General features: G+C 43.3%; 1 protein-coding gene across 2 annotated transcripts; it reads left to right on the top strand.

Moving 5' to 3' along the window:
• The first annotated feature begins 285 nt into the window (after positions 1–285).
• Positions 286–12,604, top strand: mpp3a (membrane palmitoylated protein 3a). 2 transcript variants are annotated; one of them, XM_041062753.1, is made up of 18 exons: positions 286–344; positions 461–579; positions 693–770; positions 1,157–1,237; positions 1,622–1,759; positions 1,888–1,969; positions 3,150–3,235; positions 3,930–4,004; positions 4,309–4,505; positions 5,328–5,392; positions 6,313–6,333; positions 7,332–7,373; positions 9,607–9,762; positions 9,932–10,012; positions 10,124–10,217; positions 10,301–10,409; positions 10,641–10,769; positions 10,878–12,604. In XM_041062753.1, exons 1-18 carry the CDS (start codon positions 308–310, stop codon positions 11,055–11,057), a joined length of 1,770 nt encoding a protein of 589 aa, XP_040918687.1. In that variant the 5' UTR covers positions 286–307; the 3' UTR covers positions 11,058–12,604. The 2 variants fall into 2 exon arrangements, with proteins under 2 accessions (XP_040918687.1, XP_040918686.1); XM_041062752.1 differs by having other exon boundaries at positions 693–786; positions 1,149–1,237.
• The last annotated feature ends 1,818 nt before the right edge of the window (positions 12,605–14,422 follow it).

Below are 14,422 nucleotides of genomic sequence, written 5' to 3'. Positions count from 1 at the left end.
AGCCTGGATTTATAGCATGAAGCGCTCAAGGAGATGATACACGGCTGTAATTATTGCACATGGGTCTCTTGATGCCTTTACATCAGTTCTACATGCTCACACAAACACAGAAACACACCATTACCTTTCTGTTTTTGTTTTTTTTTTTGTAGTTTTTTTACATCAACCCTTTACCTCTTTTTTTTTTTTTTTTAAGTCCTCTTAGACACCATCAGTAACTGTCTGTGTGAAAGTGCATGAGGAGGTGTTGATTATTATTTCTCTCTTTCTTCTCATCTCAGGTTTCCCCTCCTCACCTCACTGACCCATGAAAGAAGCCATGCCGGTGCTCACAGCAGGAGCAGGTGAGACGATCTGGCACAAATGCTCCACACATACTGTCCATAGTGCTGGAAGATAGCTGTGCTCCATCTGTTCACCTTAATGCATGTGATGGTTTTCTTATTCCTCTCCTCCACAGGGCTACATGAAACTTTGGCCCTGCTGACCTCTCAGCTGCGGCCTGATGCCAACCACAAAGAGGACATGATGTTCCTCAAAGACGTCTTCAGTGAGAGGAGCCTAGGATACCTCATGAAGGTGATGAAGTGTCTAGACTGGAATTGTTTGCTTGACCTTTTAGCATTTTCCAAAATGGTGCTTTCCTTTATGAAGCCCTGTCCTCTAATGAACCAAATTTGCTTTTGTCACAGATCCATGAGAAGCTGAGACAGTATGAGAGACAGAGTCCAACACCTGTCCTCCACAGTGCCTCTTCTCTGGCAGAGGATGTAAGCTCATCACACACACACACACACACCCTAAATTACTTTTCCACTTGGGCCCAGCAGTCAGTCACAATGAGTTAGCTCCGACAGAGAAGCGATGCAGGTATCAAAAGGGAATTTTAATGTCCTCAAAGTGCTGAATCATCCCGATGCTCATCTAATGAAACTCCATATCCTGCTGCTCTCTCGCTCCCACGAGTTATCAGTGAGGAAACTGCTGACCTCAGCCGCTCGCTACTTATCTTCCCCTGCGTGCATGTCTGTGTATCTGTCTGCATTTATTCTACAGTAAACTGCAGCACACGTTACCGGCATACACGTGCACGGGTTCACATCAGGTCAGGGCTCACGGTTTGTGTGTGTGTGTGTGTGTGTGTTGTGATTGGCAGGTGGCAGAGGAGCTGCAGAGTGGGCCAATGAGCACTGAGGAGAAGGAGCTGCTGCACCTACTGACGTCACCGCATCTCAAGGTAAACACGCTTTTCAGCAGCTCTTTGGTCATCAGTCACACAGCAATACTTTTCATCATATTAATGCTGTTTTAAAACTGTAGATTATTTGGAATAAGAACCATGGAGAAACACATGAACCTAAACCTGGCTTATTAAAAAAAAAAAAACACTTCTGCTCAGAAATGTGAACATGGGAAGCTCTTGTTTCAGTATTTCACACTAGTGTGCATCTCTGTGGCCATTTTTCCTTAGTCAGAGATTTCATTTGCCCCGATGTCGGACTGCCAATTCATCCCTGTAGCTGTTTACAGATTCTGGCAGATATCGGGCTGCTCTGTCTGCGCCCCAGCAGCTGAACGTCAGCATTGTAATCTCAGCACGTCGCTTTTCTGTCCCCATCAGGCTGTTCTCTCAGTGCACGACACTGTGGCTCAGAAGAACTTTGACCCGGTGCTGCCGCCGCTGCCGGATGACTTTGAGGACGAGCTAGAGGAGGAGTCGGTGAAGATTGTCAGGCTGGTGAAGAACAAGGAGCCACTGGTGAGTTGTGATAGGGAGATGAGAGTGGAAATGAAAACACCAGAATAGGATGGAAGAGGAAGGGATTATGGGACTGAGGCCTTTGCTCTTTTCTGTTAACGATCCTATTCATTCATCCCGTATTCCAGGGAGCCACCATCAGGCGGGACGAAGCCACTGGGGCTGTGATCGTAGCTCGGATCATGAGAGGAGGTGCAGCTGATCGAAGCGGTAAATTTAATTGTCGCTCTGTAGTCACTTTGTAGTTTTAGGCTTTGCAACACCACTAGTCTTAGGGAAATGACCAAAAGGCTCCAAAAGGCTGTGTGATGATTACCAAGGTTAATTCTACCTAAAACTGTGTCTTTTGGACTTTTCATGAATTTTTATTTTTCTACTGCATCATTTTACCTCTGAAGTTTCGATATCTCAGATGAGTACAAATTATTAGCAATGTTAATGTTTAAAAATGACTTTTTGAGACATTTTTTCTGCTGTTTAACAGTTAAAGAAGTAGAACCTGCATGGACATGAGCCAGGACATTGCAGTAATGTAACACAGCCTTGAGGCAAACTCAGCCACCATGACGCCCTGAGAGGCTCCTGAGTTTTACAGCAGCGTGACAGCATTTGTCTTCTTGCAGCCGGTGAAAACGAGGGAAACAGTTTCATGAATAATATGCATATATGAATGGGATAACAAATCCAAACCTGATCCTCTAATGAAAGTGAGATCAAAGCCTCGGCGTGAGAGAGATGCATTGTAGCAGCAGCAGCAGAAGAAAAATGAGAGGAATAGTGCAGTTGCTGCTGAAACCCGAAGCTCTCGACGAGTCCCCAGAGAATCAATCACGCAATATAGGCTGAGCAAAGATCCTTTCATGGGTGTTACCATGGAAATATTAGCCACATGCAGGTGTGTGTGTGTGTTATTTGGCTTTAGAAACATGCATGCTGGGAAAGTAAACCAATCAGTGTCCGTATCCATTAATCATTAATGTCTTCCTCCGCTTTCTTGCTGCGTCAGGTGATAGAAAAAGCTCTGGTCAGTGTGGAGACAGAAGCTGTAGAGAGATTTCAGAAGTAGCCTCCGGCCTCAGTCTCTGTCTGCTAGATGCATACATTATATGATGCACCACTGTGCGTCTGCTATGTGCTTCTCCCTCCTGAGGGAAAAGCATATTGATCTCATTCCTCTCAGCCTTTGGTTTCATTGTTGTGGCTGCAACTAAACAGATCACAGCTGAGGATGGAGGCAGCCTGTATCAGTGGATCTGACAACAATACTGATGTTAAGATACGACTGATAAACCCCAAAGACCTGGAGAGCTCAGTGAAGCCTCTTTGGATTGTTACTGATGTTTCTGTCCACTCAGCCTGTGTCTTCATACAGTGTCCCCCATCCTCACAGGATTGGTCCATGTCGGAGATGAACTCAGGGAGGTCAACGGGGTCTCTGTGATCCACAAGAGACCTGATGAGATCAGTCAGCTGCTGGTGAGACAGACATTGCTACTGTACTCTGTGATGAATTAAAGGCACACTGGCATAATTTGATAAGTACAGTATTTCATTTAGAGTATTTTTTGGACTGGTCTCATTACATTTTTTAGGCTACATGTTGTCCTAGTATAAATATGGTTAAAATTTCTTGGTTTCAGTTTTTGATTCACAATTTTATAACACGGAAATCTGTTTACAGTTCAGCCTGTAATTTGAATATTCAAACAGAAACAATTAAACTTTGCTTACCTGTGAAAAAAATAACAGGAGCTGAACTACTTTCATATTTGCATATGCAGTAGTTGTATTTATCCGTATAAGTAAATCTTCAGAAACTAGTCAGTTCATGCATTTTTGTGTTTTTGCACTCCATAAAAATCAATAATCAGCTCTATACTGTGTGCTATGATGTTCTCATGTATGTTTATACTCCACTGCATCTCGAGATTAAATTCACAGTCTACAACAGGACTGAAAGTAAAATAAGAAAATATCATTTTCTTTAGGATTATGATAGTGATCTGTCCATCGTTTATGTATTTCTAAACAGCCTACACTGTTCATCCATTAGGAGTAAAATCCACCTCATACTTGCCTTTAAGCCAAATATGTCCTGTATTTGTCTTTAATTTGACGCTGAAGTCACAGTCTTCCCTCCTCTACTTTCTCTTGTCTATTTGTGATCTAGTCCCAGTCCCAGGGCTCCATCACTCTAAAGATAATCCCTGCCATTAAGGAAGAGGACCGACTGAAGGAGAGCAAGGTGAGATGAAGCAGGATTGTCTGTGTGTGCTTTCAGTATTACAGGGGGAAAAAAACGAACCACAGCCTGTGGGTGTTGCCTGTTTTTTTCTTTTTGTTCCTGCCTTTTGGGTGTTCCAGATTATTTTTTTTTATGTGAGCAGCTGATTAAAAATAGTCATTTATTTTCTGATCATCACTAGGTTCACACAAGCCTCCAAGGCAAATGAGACAGCTTCGTCCCTGTTTATTTACACTAGCAAATATCCTCAGAGGCTGCTTTTTGTTTTCCACAGTTCTCACAAAGCCTATACATTTGCCTCCAGGTGTATATGAGAGCCTTGTTTGACTACATCCCGTTGGAGGACAAGGCCACGCCCTGCCAAGAGGCCGGTCTTCCCTTCAAACGGGGAGACATCCTGCAGGTCGTGACCCAGGACGACCCCACGTGGTGGCAGGCCAAACGTGTGGGAGACAGCAACCTGCGGGCCGGACTCATCCCCTCCAAACAGTTCCAGGAGAGGTGAGGTCAAATCATGTGTCAGAACGCTTCAGATTAACTCCCTGTGGTGGAAACTACTGGGCTGAATGATTCACTCAGACACCACCGATATTTATTTTATCGAGCCATTTGTAATCTTTTAAATACACATTCATGTGTTCCACTTTGAGAGGTCAACTATGATTAGATGGAGCATCAAAGCACCGTGGAAAAAAAAAAAAATCGAAACACAGCCTTGAATAGGCGCACGCTGATACTGTAAGTGTCATAATCCGTTAGTAAGATGATCTCAGCGGGCTGAGAGATCCCTGCCAAACACTGCAGCGTCTGTTGGATTAATAAACACAGCTTGAACACAGAGAGAGACACAGGTCAGAGGAGTGACCGAGCTCTGTGAAGCTTAAACCGGGTGTTTTGTAAGTTAAATTAATGTTTATGATGAAATAACACAGATCCGCTGATACCGTGGGTTCGTGCTGCACTCTGAGCTCTGGGTTAAAACGATGATGAATGAGAAAAATGTCTTTCAGTGTATCAGCATGGCTGAACAAATATTGTAATGGATGGACTCCTGACTGGGCCTTTTCGGTCGGGGTTAGGAGAGACACGTAGCAACGAAAACACAACCACAAAATGACCACAAAGAAATGGAAAAATACTACAAAAAGATGTAAAAGAGGTTTGGATGGGCCTTTCACCTGTCTGTCTTATCATGTTTAAATCTTTTGTTCCACCTGTCTGACGTTTCCTCCTTACCTTTCGCTCACTGTGTATTTCTGTTCTGATGATTCTCTTCCTGCCTTCGTCCTCTCTGACTCTTTGTGCTGCTGCGCATTCCTCCAGGCGACTGGCCTACAGGATGAAAATGGGCACACTCCCGAATCCAAAATCCCCTAAAAAGCCTGTCTGTAAGTTTCCGCTTGCCAGGACTCCACTGCATCTTCAGCATCATTTCATAATTACAGTTTACTACCTGCAGCATCTCTCACCACCAGCTCTCCTTTCTCTGCTAACGTACTCAGTCACAGCCAATCTGGGACAATAATTCGTCCACTGGATAAATGCAGCAATGTTTTCATTGACATTTATTGACCTTTTTTTTTTTTTTGCTAGTAATTGGCATTCTCAGAGGCATTAGTATTCATTGTCCGTCCTCTCTGTGCTGCTATGTAGACATGTTTTTAAGAGGGATGAGAGAGGTGGAGGGGCGCAGAGACGGAGGGAGGATTCACAAATATGAATTAATCTCTTTCATGCTTGGTCCATCTGGTCAGCGGGCGAGCTGTGAGTTCAGCTTAAGTAGATCCAGAGAGCGTTACAACAGGCGCCTGCTGAGGAACAAAGCCTCAACAATACATTTCGCTTCTCACTTTCTCACTTGACACTATAGGGCCAGCGTGTAAACAGCCAGGTGAGTGGGTAATGTGAGTGGTGGCTCTTCGTGGCGCATAAGCTGCAGGCGATCCGATTAGGCCTGAGCCACGGGGAGACAACAAGAGCTTAGCAATATGGCAGCAAGCCCTGCTATGCCACGCAGCAGCAAGCCAGCAGGGACTCTTCTGTCTCGGCCTCCCTCCATGCTCCTCCAGCCCCCTGCTTAGTACCCCTAAATCTCAGCGGGGGGGGGTTTAAATGTGGGTCTCCCCCTGTCTCATCAGTGACGTCGTTCTGACAACTGCAGGCAGTGATTTTATATTTAGAGTCCATAAATTCTCACAGCTTGTTCTCAGAAAATTTCCATTTTTACGCAGTGACTGTCCGTCTGTCTGTTACCTGCTCTGATAATGATGTTCTATACTTTGTTCTTCCTTGCTGCATACTGTGTCAGATGACCAAGGATGTGAGAAAGGTGGGTACATGTGCAGCCACAAACAGACAAAGAAACATCCACACACAAAATACACAGTGGAAAAATGTTCAGGCCTCAGTGCGTATATGTATGTGTGTGTGCGTGTGAGTGAGTTTGCATGTGTGCTAGTGCGGTGTGTGCATTTGGGATTTCTACTGCTTCCAGCTTAATTCCTCCCCTCCTGCTGTTAGTGTACCAGACCAGAATAGAGATTCTTTGGGCAGCTTGTTTTTTTTGTGTGTGTGTGTGTGTGTGTGTGTGTGTGTGTGTGTGTGTGTGCTGTACCTGGTGATCTGCAGGCGGAACAGCATCCCTGGAGAGTTTAGTCCAACCAAGCAGAGGTTGTTAAAGATAACAATAGCTCTTTTTTTTTTTTTCTGCGTCATCCTCAGTCCCTATTATCTTTTGTTCTGTTTTTCCTCCTCGTCTTCCACTCAGCTGCCTTTTATAGACGCTGTTTTAATGTCATTTTATTCTGTTTCTGTGCTGCAAGAGATTTTTTTTTTTTTAGTCCACTCATCCTTTGTCTGTTTTCTAAAATCAGTACAGATCGTCACATTCTTCTTTTGTTTAGGAATTATGGATCTGTGTATGTGACGCAGTTTCTGTCTCAGCTGTGCAACAATAGCAAGGCCAGGCTTGTTTACATGTGTGTGGGTCACAGAGACTTGGCTCACAGCTGGGTCCTTTACAGATGAGGGAGAGCCATCGGCCTCTCCTCTGCTCTGCTCTGCTTTCCTCTCCTCTCCTCTCTTCTCCTCTCTGCTCTGCTCATCAAGCCTTCGTTAGTGGCTGTTGCCTCCAACAGCGTTCCTTCATTATCTCTTGGCTGCCTCCTGCTGTCTGCCTGCCTGCTGCCTGTCGGCCCCGCCTGCCCTCTCCAGCGCCCACAGCCCGCCTGCCCCGCTCTTTAACTCTTCCACCTCCCCTACTCCTTGACTCTTCCAGGTCTCTTACCCTGTGCTTACCCCCTCTTTTCCCTGCTTGCCTCCCTACAGAGGACTGTGACTGTGAGGGCTATTTCAATGGACAGTACATAGGTGAGAGCGTGAACATCTTTCTCCACCTCCTTCTCCCTGTCTGCTCTTTGCCTGCTGCAGCCTGGCTGTGCGCTGGTTCCCTGGTTGCTTTGGGCTGGGGGTCAAACTGATTGCTTGTAGGGCTGACCCGTCTGGGGGCCGGGGTTGAGGGATAAGGGGAAGGGTGAAGGTTTTCGAAGGGTAAAGAGATGGGATCAAAATCAGTGTCCGTGAGGAGGGAAATCAAAGAGATGGATGATGATTCATAATTGCATACGTGCCAAAGGGAGGGAAGACATGCAGATGTAGGAAAAACAAAACCTGTTCCAGTGTTTGTACAAAACATGAGAGGAAGATGAAGCAGAAAAAATGTGTAGGAAGTATCGTCTCACACTTCTGCAGGAGCCAGTAACAGCTCTGCCTTTTCAGAGACTCCACTGCATAATTAGAGTTAACAGATAGTTCAGGCATGTGTCAAAGTGTCATATTACAGCACAGAAGCAACACAAACTTACACTGTGTTATATATAATAATGATGATTTGGTTAGAGCAGAATTTGTGTTGGTCATTTCCTAATTATTTCTTAGGAAGTTTCCTGAAAAGAACCTTGTCATTTGGTGCTACTTAAGGGAACAAAAGAGGAAGTCAGTTACTACACTTAGTACAATAAATTCCAAATAACTGACAGTATAATTGGCCAGTGCACAGCAGGTCAGCTGAACACGCAAAAACATTAAGCACAATATTCAAGAACAATGTTTGCAGTAAGTAATACAGGTTTTCCTGTTCCTTAATTAGAACCAAATTACTGTTCTTTCCAGGATGTGGGGACCCATAAAATAAAATATCACCACAAGTTACTACAGCTACGATAAAATGTTGGTACTTTTTGCATTTATGTAGGCAGCCAGGCATTTTATGTCGCAATAACAGGTTTTGCTGAATTCCAATTTGGGAGGAACGAACACATTAGTCCCCTTTATCCTCAACCCCTCTTCAGCCAACCACTGACCTCCCCTCCCTCACCCTGCTTCAGCCCAACCTGACCCCAATTTGCTCCCCCACATCCTGCGAGCTGCTGGAATGATGATGAGTACAAGGAGCGATGTAAACACAGCTGAAAGCTTAGCAGTACCTCCTCGCTGTAAAAAAAACAAAAAACAAAAAACAGTATTCGTGCTTGGTATCTTGCACTCTGCTTGGAGCTGTAAAACCCTCCCCTTGCCATCAACCCACCCACCTCCCCTGACCCAGCAGTGTTTGGATCCTCCTAAACCTGCATCCCTCCCGCCCTACATCTAACTAACTGCCCCGGCTGCTGTTGCCAGTGCACTGCTTCCCCTTTTCCCGAAACACCCCCTCCTTCCCCCCCATGAGGGCCCCGCTGCGTTGGACGCATTGCACACTCACCCAGGCACGTTTGCTGCTCGTTCACCCTGTGTGGAGGTGTGAGGCTGGGTTGTGTGATGCTCTAACGCCAGTTATAGTCTCTCCTAAGTGTAAAGCGGTGGCGCCCTCCTGTGGCCAGGTGTTTTCCTGGGAATTTTATTCAGGTACAGTGCCCGGCTCATTCCCGCAGGTACACACCACTGACAGGGGGGATACAGACAGTCCTGGTCATGGGAGACCCTCATTTGCAGTCACTCTCTGCCATTGACGTGGCGTTTCCCAGGGCCAGGGTGTCCTGTCTGACCTGCCTCAGCACTGTAGCCTCGTTCAAAGCAGCATGCCTTGTTTGGAACATAATGTTGGAAAACAATGTCTGTGTTGGGTCACTGAAATCTGTTTTGAACTGCTGAAAGAAAAGTAGTTTAAAAAGTAATACAAAGAATGTTTTGCATAAAAGAGTTAAATATGTTTACCGTCAGCTGCATGTGATCCAGTTTTTCAGTGAAGCATGACGTGTAATTGGCTCCAAGTTCAGCTAATCTCTCACACTATCGAGTATTTATACTTCAAATAAGAGTGAGCTATTTTCATCCATGTGCACTGTTTACACAGGTTTTTTTAATGCATGATTGTCAATGGGTTGGTCTTGATTTAATTCAAACCGTTGTTTGCTCACTGCACTTATCTAATAACTTTTTAAAATGCAGAAATGCATCATATCTGCATCATGAGAGTGAAGTACTCTACTCATGTGTTATATAATCTTATGTAAATTTGTTTCTGGCTTGTGGCATCTGACCCAAGATCATCTTCTTTTTTTTTTTTCCTGCTCCTTCTTTCCTCCTGTCTCTGGCCTCCCTGTAGCTGGTTTAAGGAGGAGTTTCCGGCTGAGTCGTAAGGACAGGCAAGGATCATCCGGAGAGGGCTCTGATCCTGGAGACTCTGAGTTCCTGACTTATGAGGAGGTGACCCGATACCAGCAAAGGCCCAGTGAGAGGCCTCGCCTGGTGGTTCTGATAGGTAAGAAAGGCACAAACGCTCTCCTGTGATGACAATGCCATCTAGTGGATTAAAGCATGTGTGACAACATACTGATGATCCATTACCAACAGCTTAATCAACACAATGATGTGAAATTGACTATCCTTATTTTTTTTCTCTGCTTTGAACCCACGATCGGCTTCCAAAGGTTCTCTCGGGGCACGAATCAATGAACTCAAACAGCGGGTGATTGCTGAAAACCCACATCGTTATGCCGTAGCTGTACCTCGTGAGTCGCACTTGTCAGCGCTTATACACACTGTGATTAACAATTAACCAACATTATTGTACGCTGTGTAATTACATACATCTAAATTCTTCCTCTTTTATGTTCCTGCAGACACCACCAGGCCCAAAAAACCTCATGAGAAGGAAGGGGTGGAGTACCACTTTGTCACAAAACAGCAATTTGATGCAGATGCTTTGAATAATAAGTGCGTTTACACTGATACATGTTCACTTTGTGTCGAAGTACGATTTATTTCCTGCTTACGTTAGGGTTATTGCTTCTCCTCAGGTTCATAGAGCACGGTGAATACAAGGAGAACCAGTATGGCACCAGTATAGAGGCAATCCGTTCTGTACAGGCCAAGAATAAGATGTGTATAGTGGATGTGCAGCCTGAGGTAGGAATCGTGTTTCAACCATTGAGCCCATCTTACTTAATATACATCCAAATGCATCACAGTCTGCTATCATAACATGTCATGAGTTAGAGATCCTACAGGCAGTCACATCAGATCTGCTCATCATGTCAAGAGTCTGATGTGTCACCGTTGGCTTTGTCCTGTCATGTTTGCTTTCTGACCTCCATTTTACCCTTCACTCCATTGTATGTAAATACGTCACCACTCCAGGCCCTGAAGAGGCTGCGGACGGCAGAGTTCAAGCCCTATGTAATATTTGTCAAACCTCGGGTTCCTGAGAGCAGACGACGCCGCAGTGCCGCCACCTCGCCAGGAGGGGGAGAGCATGGCCGCGTTACAGTGGGTCCTGTTTTCTCATCAGATTCAGAGGATTCATCCATCAGATAATCCAACCTCTGCATGTGTATGTGTTTATATAAATCCCTTCATTTTATTCTTTTCTAACAGGACGAGGACCTGCAGGAGATGCGTCAGTCTGCGATTCAGATCGATCAGCAGTATGGACACCTGGTGGACCGGGTCCTGATTAAGGAGGACTCAGCCAGTGCCTGTGCAGAACTGCGAGGTATTTTGGAAAGGCTGGAACGGGAATCTTTCTGGGTGCCTCTCAGCTGGGTGCGGACCTAAACTTAACCCCCCACCCCCCAACCCCACTTGCATCTTCTGGAGAAGGAACTTCACACCCCACCCACCCTAATCCTGCACCAGTCCAGTCCAGTCCTGACGCAGGGCTGGTCAGATGGTCATAAACTGAAAGCCAAAGGGATAGGATGACCTCATTGTCTGGGGTGTTGCCGCAGATGGACAGCTCTTTTGGCCAAAGGCCAGTTTAATGTCCAAAAATCACAGTCTTACTGTCAACTTCCTCAAAGGATCACTCCTTCCTCATGTCATATTTATTCAGGTTTGCTTTGAATTTATTTGACTTCAAAGACAGGGAACATAAGCAGGTTTGTAGTTCAGGAGGTGTTATATTCCTCACACTGTCACTCTCTTTAGCTGCACTGGAGCGTGTCAGGGTTTGGGATCCCACTCACAGGACTGCTCAGTCAGTCAGCTTTATTGTGACTCCTGTTGGAGTACCTTTAGTAGCATGTTTTGTTTTGTTTTTTTTACGTTTTACAGTTTAATTCAACTTGATGCCAATTGCAAAATGTTAATTCTTACTGCTCATGCATCCTGTACAGTATAAGAACCAGTCATACATTCAACAGGAGAATTTAAGATATGAATTTTAGGGAATGCTGTTCAAAACTAATGTTCTTTTTTTTTTTCAAACCATTAAAATAAGTTCCACACATGGACAGAAACAAAACAAAGAGATATCCAAATGGAATGTGAGAATTTTATTTTCTACAGAACTGTTTTGTTTTTAAGAAACGCATGACAACTGATTATTTAATCTCAGATGTAAATATTGTAAATGTTACTCCTCGTGTGCCAACGAAAGATCTCGTAGCACTTCAATGCAACCTGTTTACCTTCAGTCCTGTGTGTAAAATAATGCTGTGCACAAAGTCTGCGTGGATGGATGTCACAGTGTATGTACACATACACCCACATGTAATGCTACATTTACATATAAGAATGGGTTTTGTACAGTTTCCTTTGACCTGTGTTTTGTTTTAGACAGAAGAAGTTGTTACCAGATGTGTTTTGAGAATCAGGGTTTGTGTTGTCAAACTGGAGATTTATCAAGTATTTGCATCGCTCACTATTTTGTGATTTTATAAAAAAATATATATTTGGCCAATTAGTAACTGATTGTTAGTTTGAGTCCATTTCAAATTAAAAGCCTAGCATTGAGAGTAAACATAATACGATCTAGCATTAACTGTGGCAAAATACTTGAGATTACAGAACAGGTTTACATTTTATTCATGCCCTGTATGCACAATGAAAGAGTTTTTGGTTGTACCTTGTTGTACCTTTTCTTGACACTGTGGAAAAAAATCCCTTCCTGACAGATTTATTAAAATCACTTTAGGGAGGAGTCTTTCACAAAGAGTGTGGAGAGGAGGAATGATGACAGAACAGCAATCAAAGCTCTTTCTTTGGCATGTGAGTATCATGATTTTCTTCATAATGACACAAATCAAATCATAGGAAACCAATGAGGAAGTACAGGCTCACATCATGGGTGATTTATACAGGTTGACTAAATTTCAGATAAACTCTCACACTGGTGTTTGACTGAATGTGTGTGTGGTAAAAAGGAAGCAGCCTCCAGATTCCTTCTGTTCTTTGTTTAAAACATGCAATGTCTTCTTGATCTTTTTATGTGCTGTATGAACCAAGAAACCCAGAATGTTGAGTTTGTAATGTGACATGTACAACGTGCCATAATAAAGCTAGCTGGATAAGACTTTGTCACAGTGATAGATAAATTGAAAACAAATCTAATTATGGAGAAAAAAAATACAAACACAGAAACCTGAGAGTTACAAGCTCAAACTATTTTATTTCTTCTGTGGTGAGAGGAGAAATTTATCATAGCTGCTGAAGGCAGATATCTCAAAACTAATAATGTGAATATAGCATGAAAATATTTTAGGGAAGACTACTGCATTCATTGTTTACAAACAAACTTTTACAGGACATTAGTAATGTGGATAAATACTCTCCATCATTGTCATTACATTTTCATAGACTGCTGAATTATTACTGATGCATCAGTATGTAAGCAGCATTTTAATATTCTAGCTGGTCGAGATGGAGCAAATTTTACCTGCTTTTTATACTGTGAGGAAGAGTTACATAAAGCAATACATCATTTATAAGCACTTATAATGAAGGCCAGTGGTGGAATGTAACTAAATACATTTACTCAGGTACTTAAGTACAATTTTGTGGTACTTTGTGTATTTTCATTTTACACTTTCAGGGGGACATATTGTACCTCTTACTCCACTACGTTTATTTGACAGCTTAGTTACCAGTTACTTTTTACATTATGAAATATTTCAGTGAACCAGTTTAGATGTGTTAAAAAAAAGAAAAAGGTGGAGTTTCCCTTTAATAGGAGAGCCCATACCAAGACCAGAGTTTTTTAGCTAATCACTGAACCACGTAGATCTGTATTACTGCTGCATCTACAAAAAAGGATTGGTATAACATCACCATGGAAAAAAGAAAAAAACAAAACAAAGGTTGTTAATCCCTGTATTAATAACCTCCAAGTGAATTTGGGAGGGATCACAGCTGATTCCAATCTTGTGTTTTAAAATTTACTTTTTGGTCTCAGATTGTATTTAAGCTCTAAATACCACAACAAAAACTGCAAATTGAAAGCACAATAATAATAAACATGAAAACCAACCCCAGTGTATAAAGCTGGTTGCCATGATTAAAACTGTTCCCTGTGGAGTCTAAGAACTTATTTCCTGCTTATGACTTTCCCGTGGTAAACACCTTTTTGGACTCGGCGTTAATTCTTCATTACCATCTCCATTCCGTTTCTGTAATTGAAAAAAGATAGGAGGCCCATTATTCTGCCTGTGTAGCGCAGGTTTTCAATAAGTTTTGAGAGAGTTCATCATCAACTTACTTTCTCTCACTCTCATATTCAATTACCTCTGCAAGCATCCTGTGACTCCTGAGACTGCTGCTGGCAGAGCCAATTAAACTGGGAAACAATCGTTCTAATTAGCGAAGCTGCTCCGTTGAGAAAAAAAGAACTGTGTTAGTGTGAAGGTGTGCCAAGGCTGCTACACAGATACCCTGACATTTATTATAGACAAACAAAATATTCTGCGATTTGCTGGCTCTGCGGTTAATTTGGAAGCCACATACTCTTATACCTGCCAAACAGAAACGGCCACACATCTGTTTGGACAGAAAGCATCTGTGGAAATCGTTAAAGAAGCTGCCCCAAACCTTGAGCCCATTTTTCAAAACAATTATGGCAGTGTAAATCCCGATAGAAAGATTCAATCTGCTTTTTCAACAATTATACAGGAATCCCAGGAATCAGTTGTTTTGAGATGCTCGAA

Source organism: Toxotes jaculatrix, chromosome 18 (assembly GCF_017976425.1).
Source record: "Toxotes jaculatrix isolate fToxJac2 chromosome 18, fToxJac2.pri, whole genome shotgun sequence".
In the NCBI taxonomy this organism is placed as follows: Eukaryota; Metazoa; Chordata; class Actinopteri; family Toxotidae; genus Toxotes; species Toxotes jaculatrix.
The sequence above is the reverse complement of the archived record's forward strand: the minus strand, read 5'-3'. Positions and strand labels throughout refer to the sequence as shown.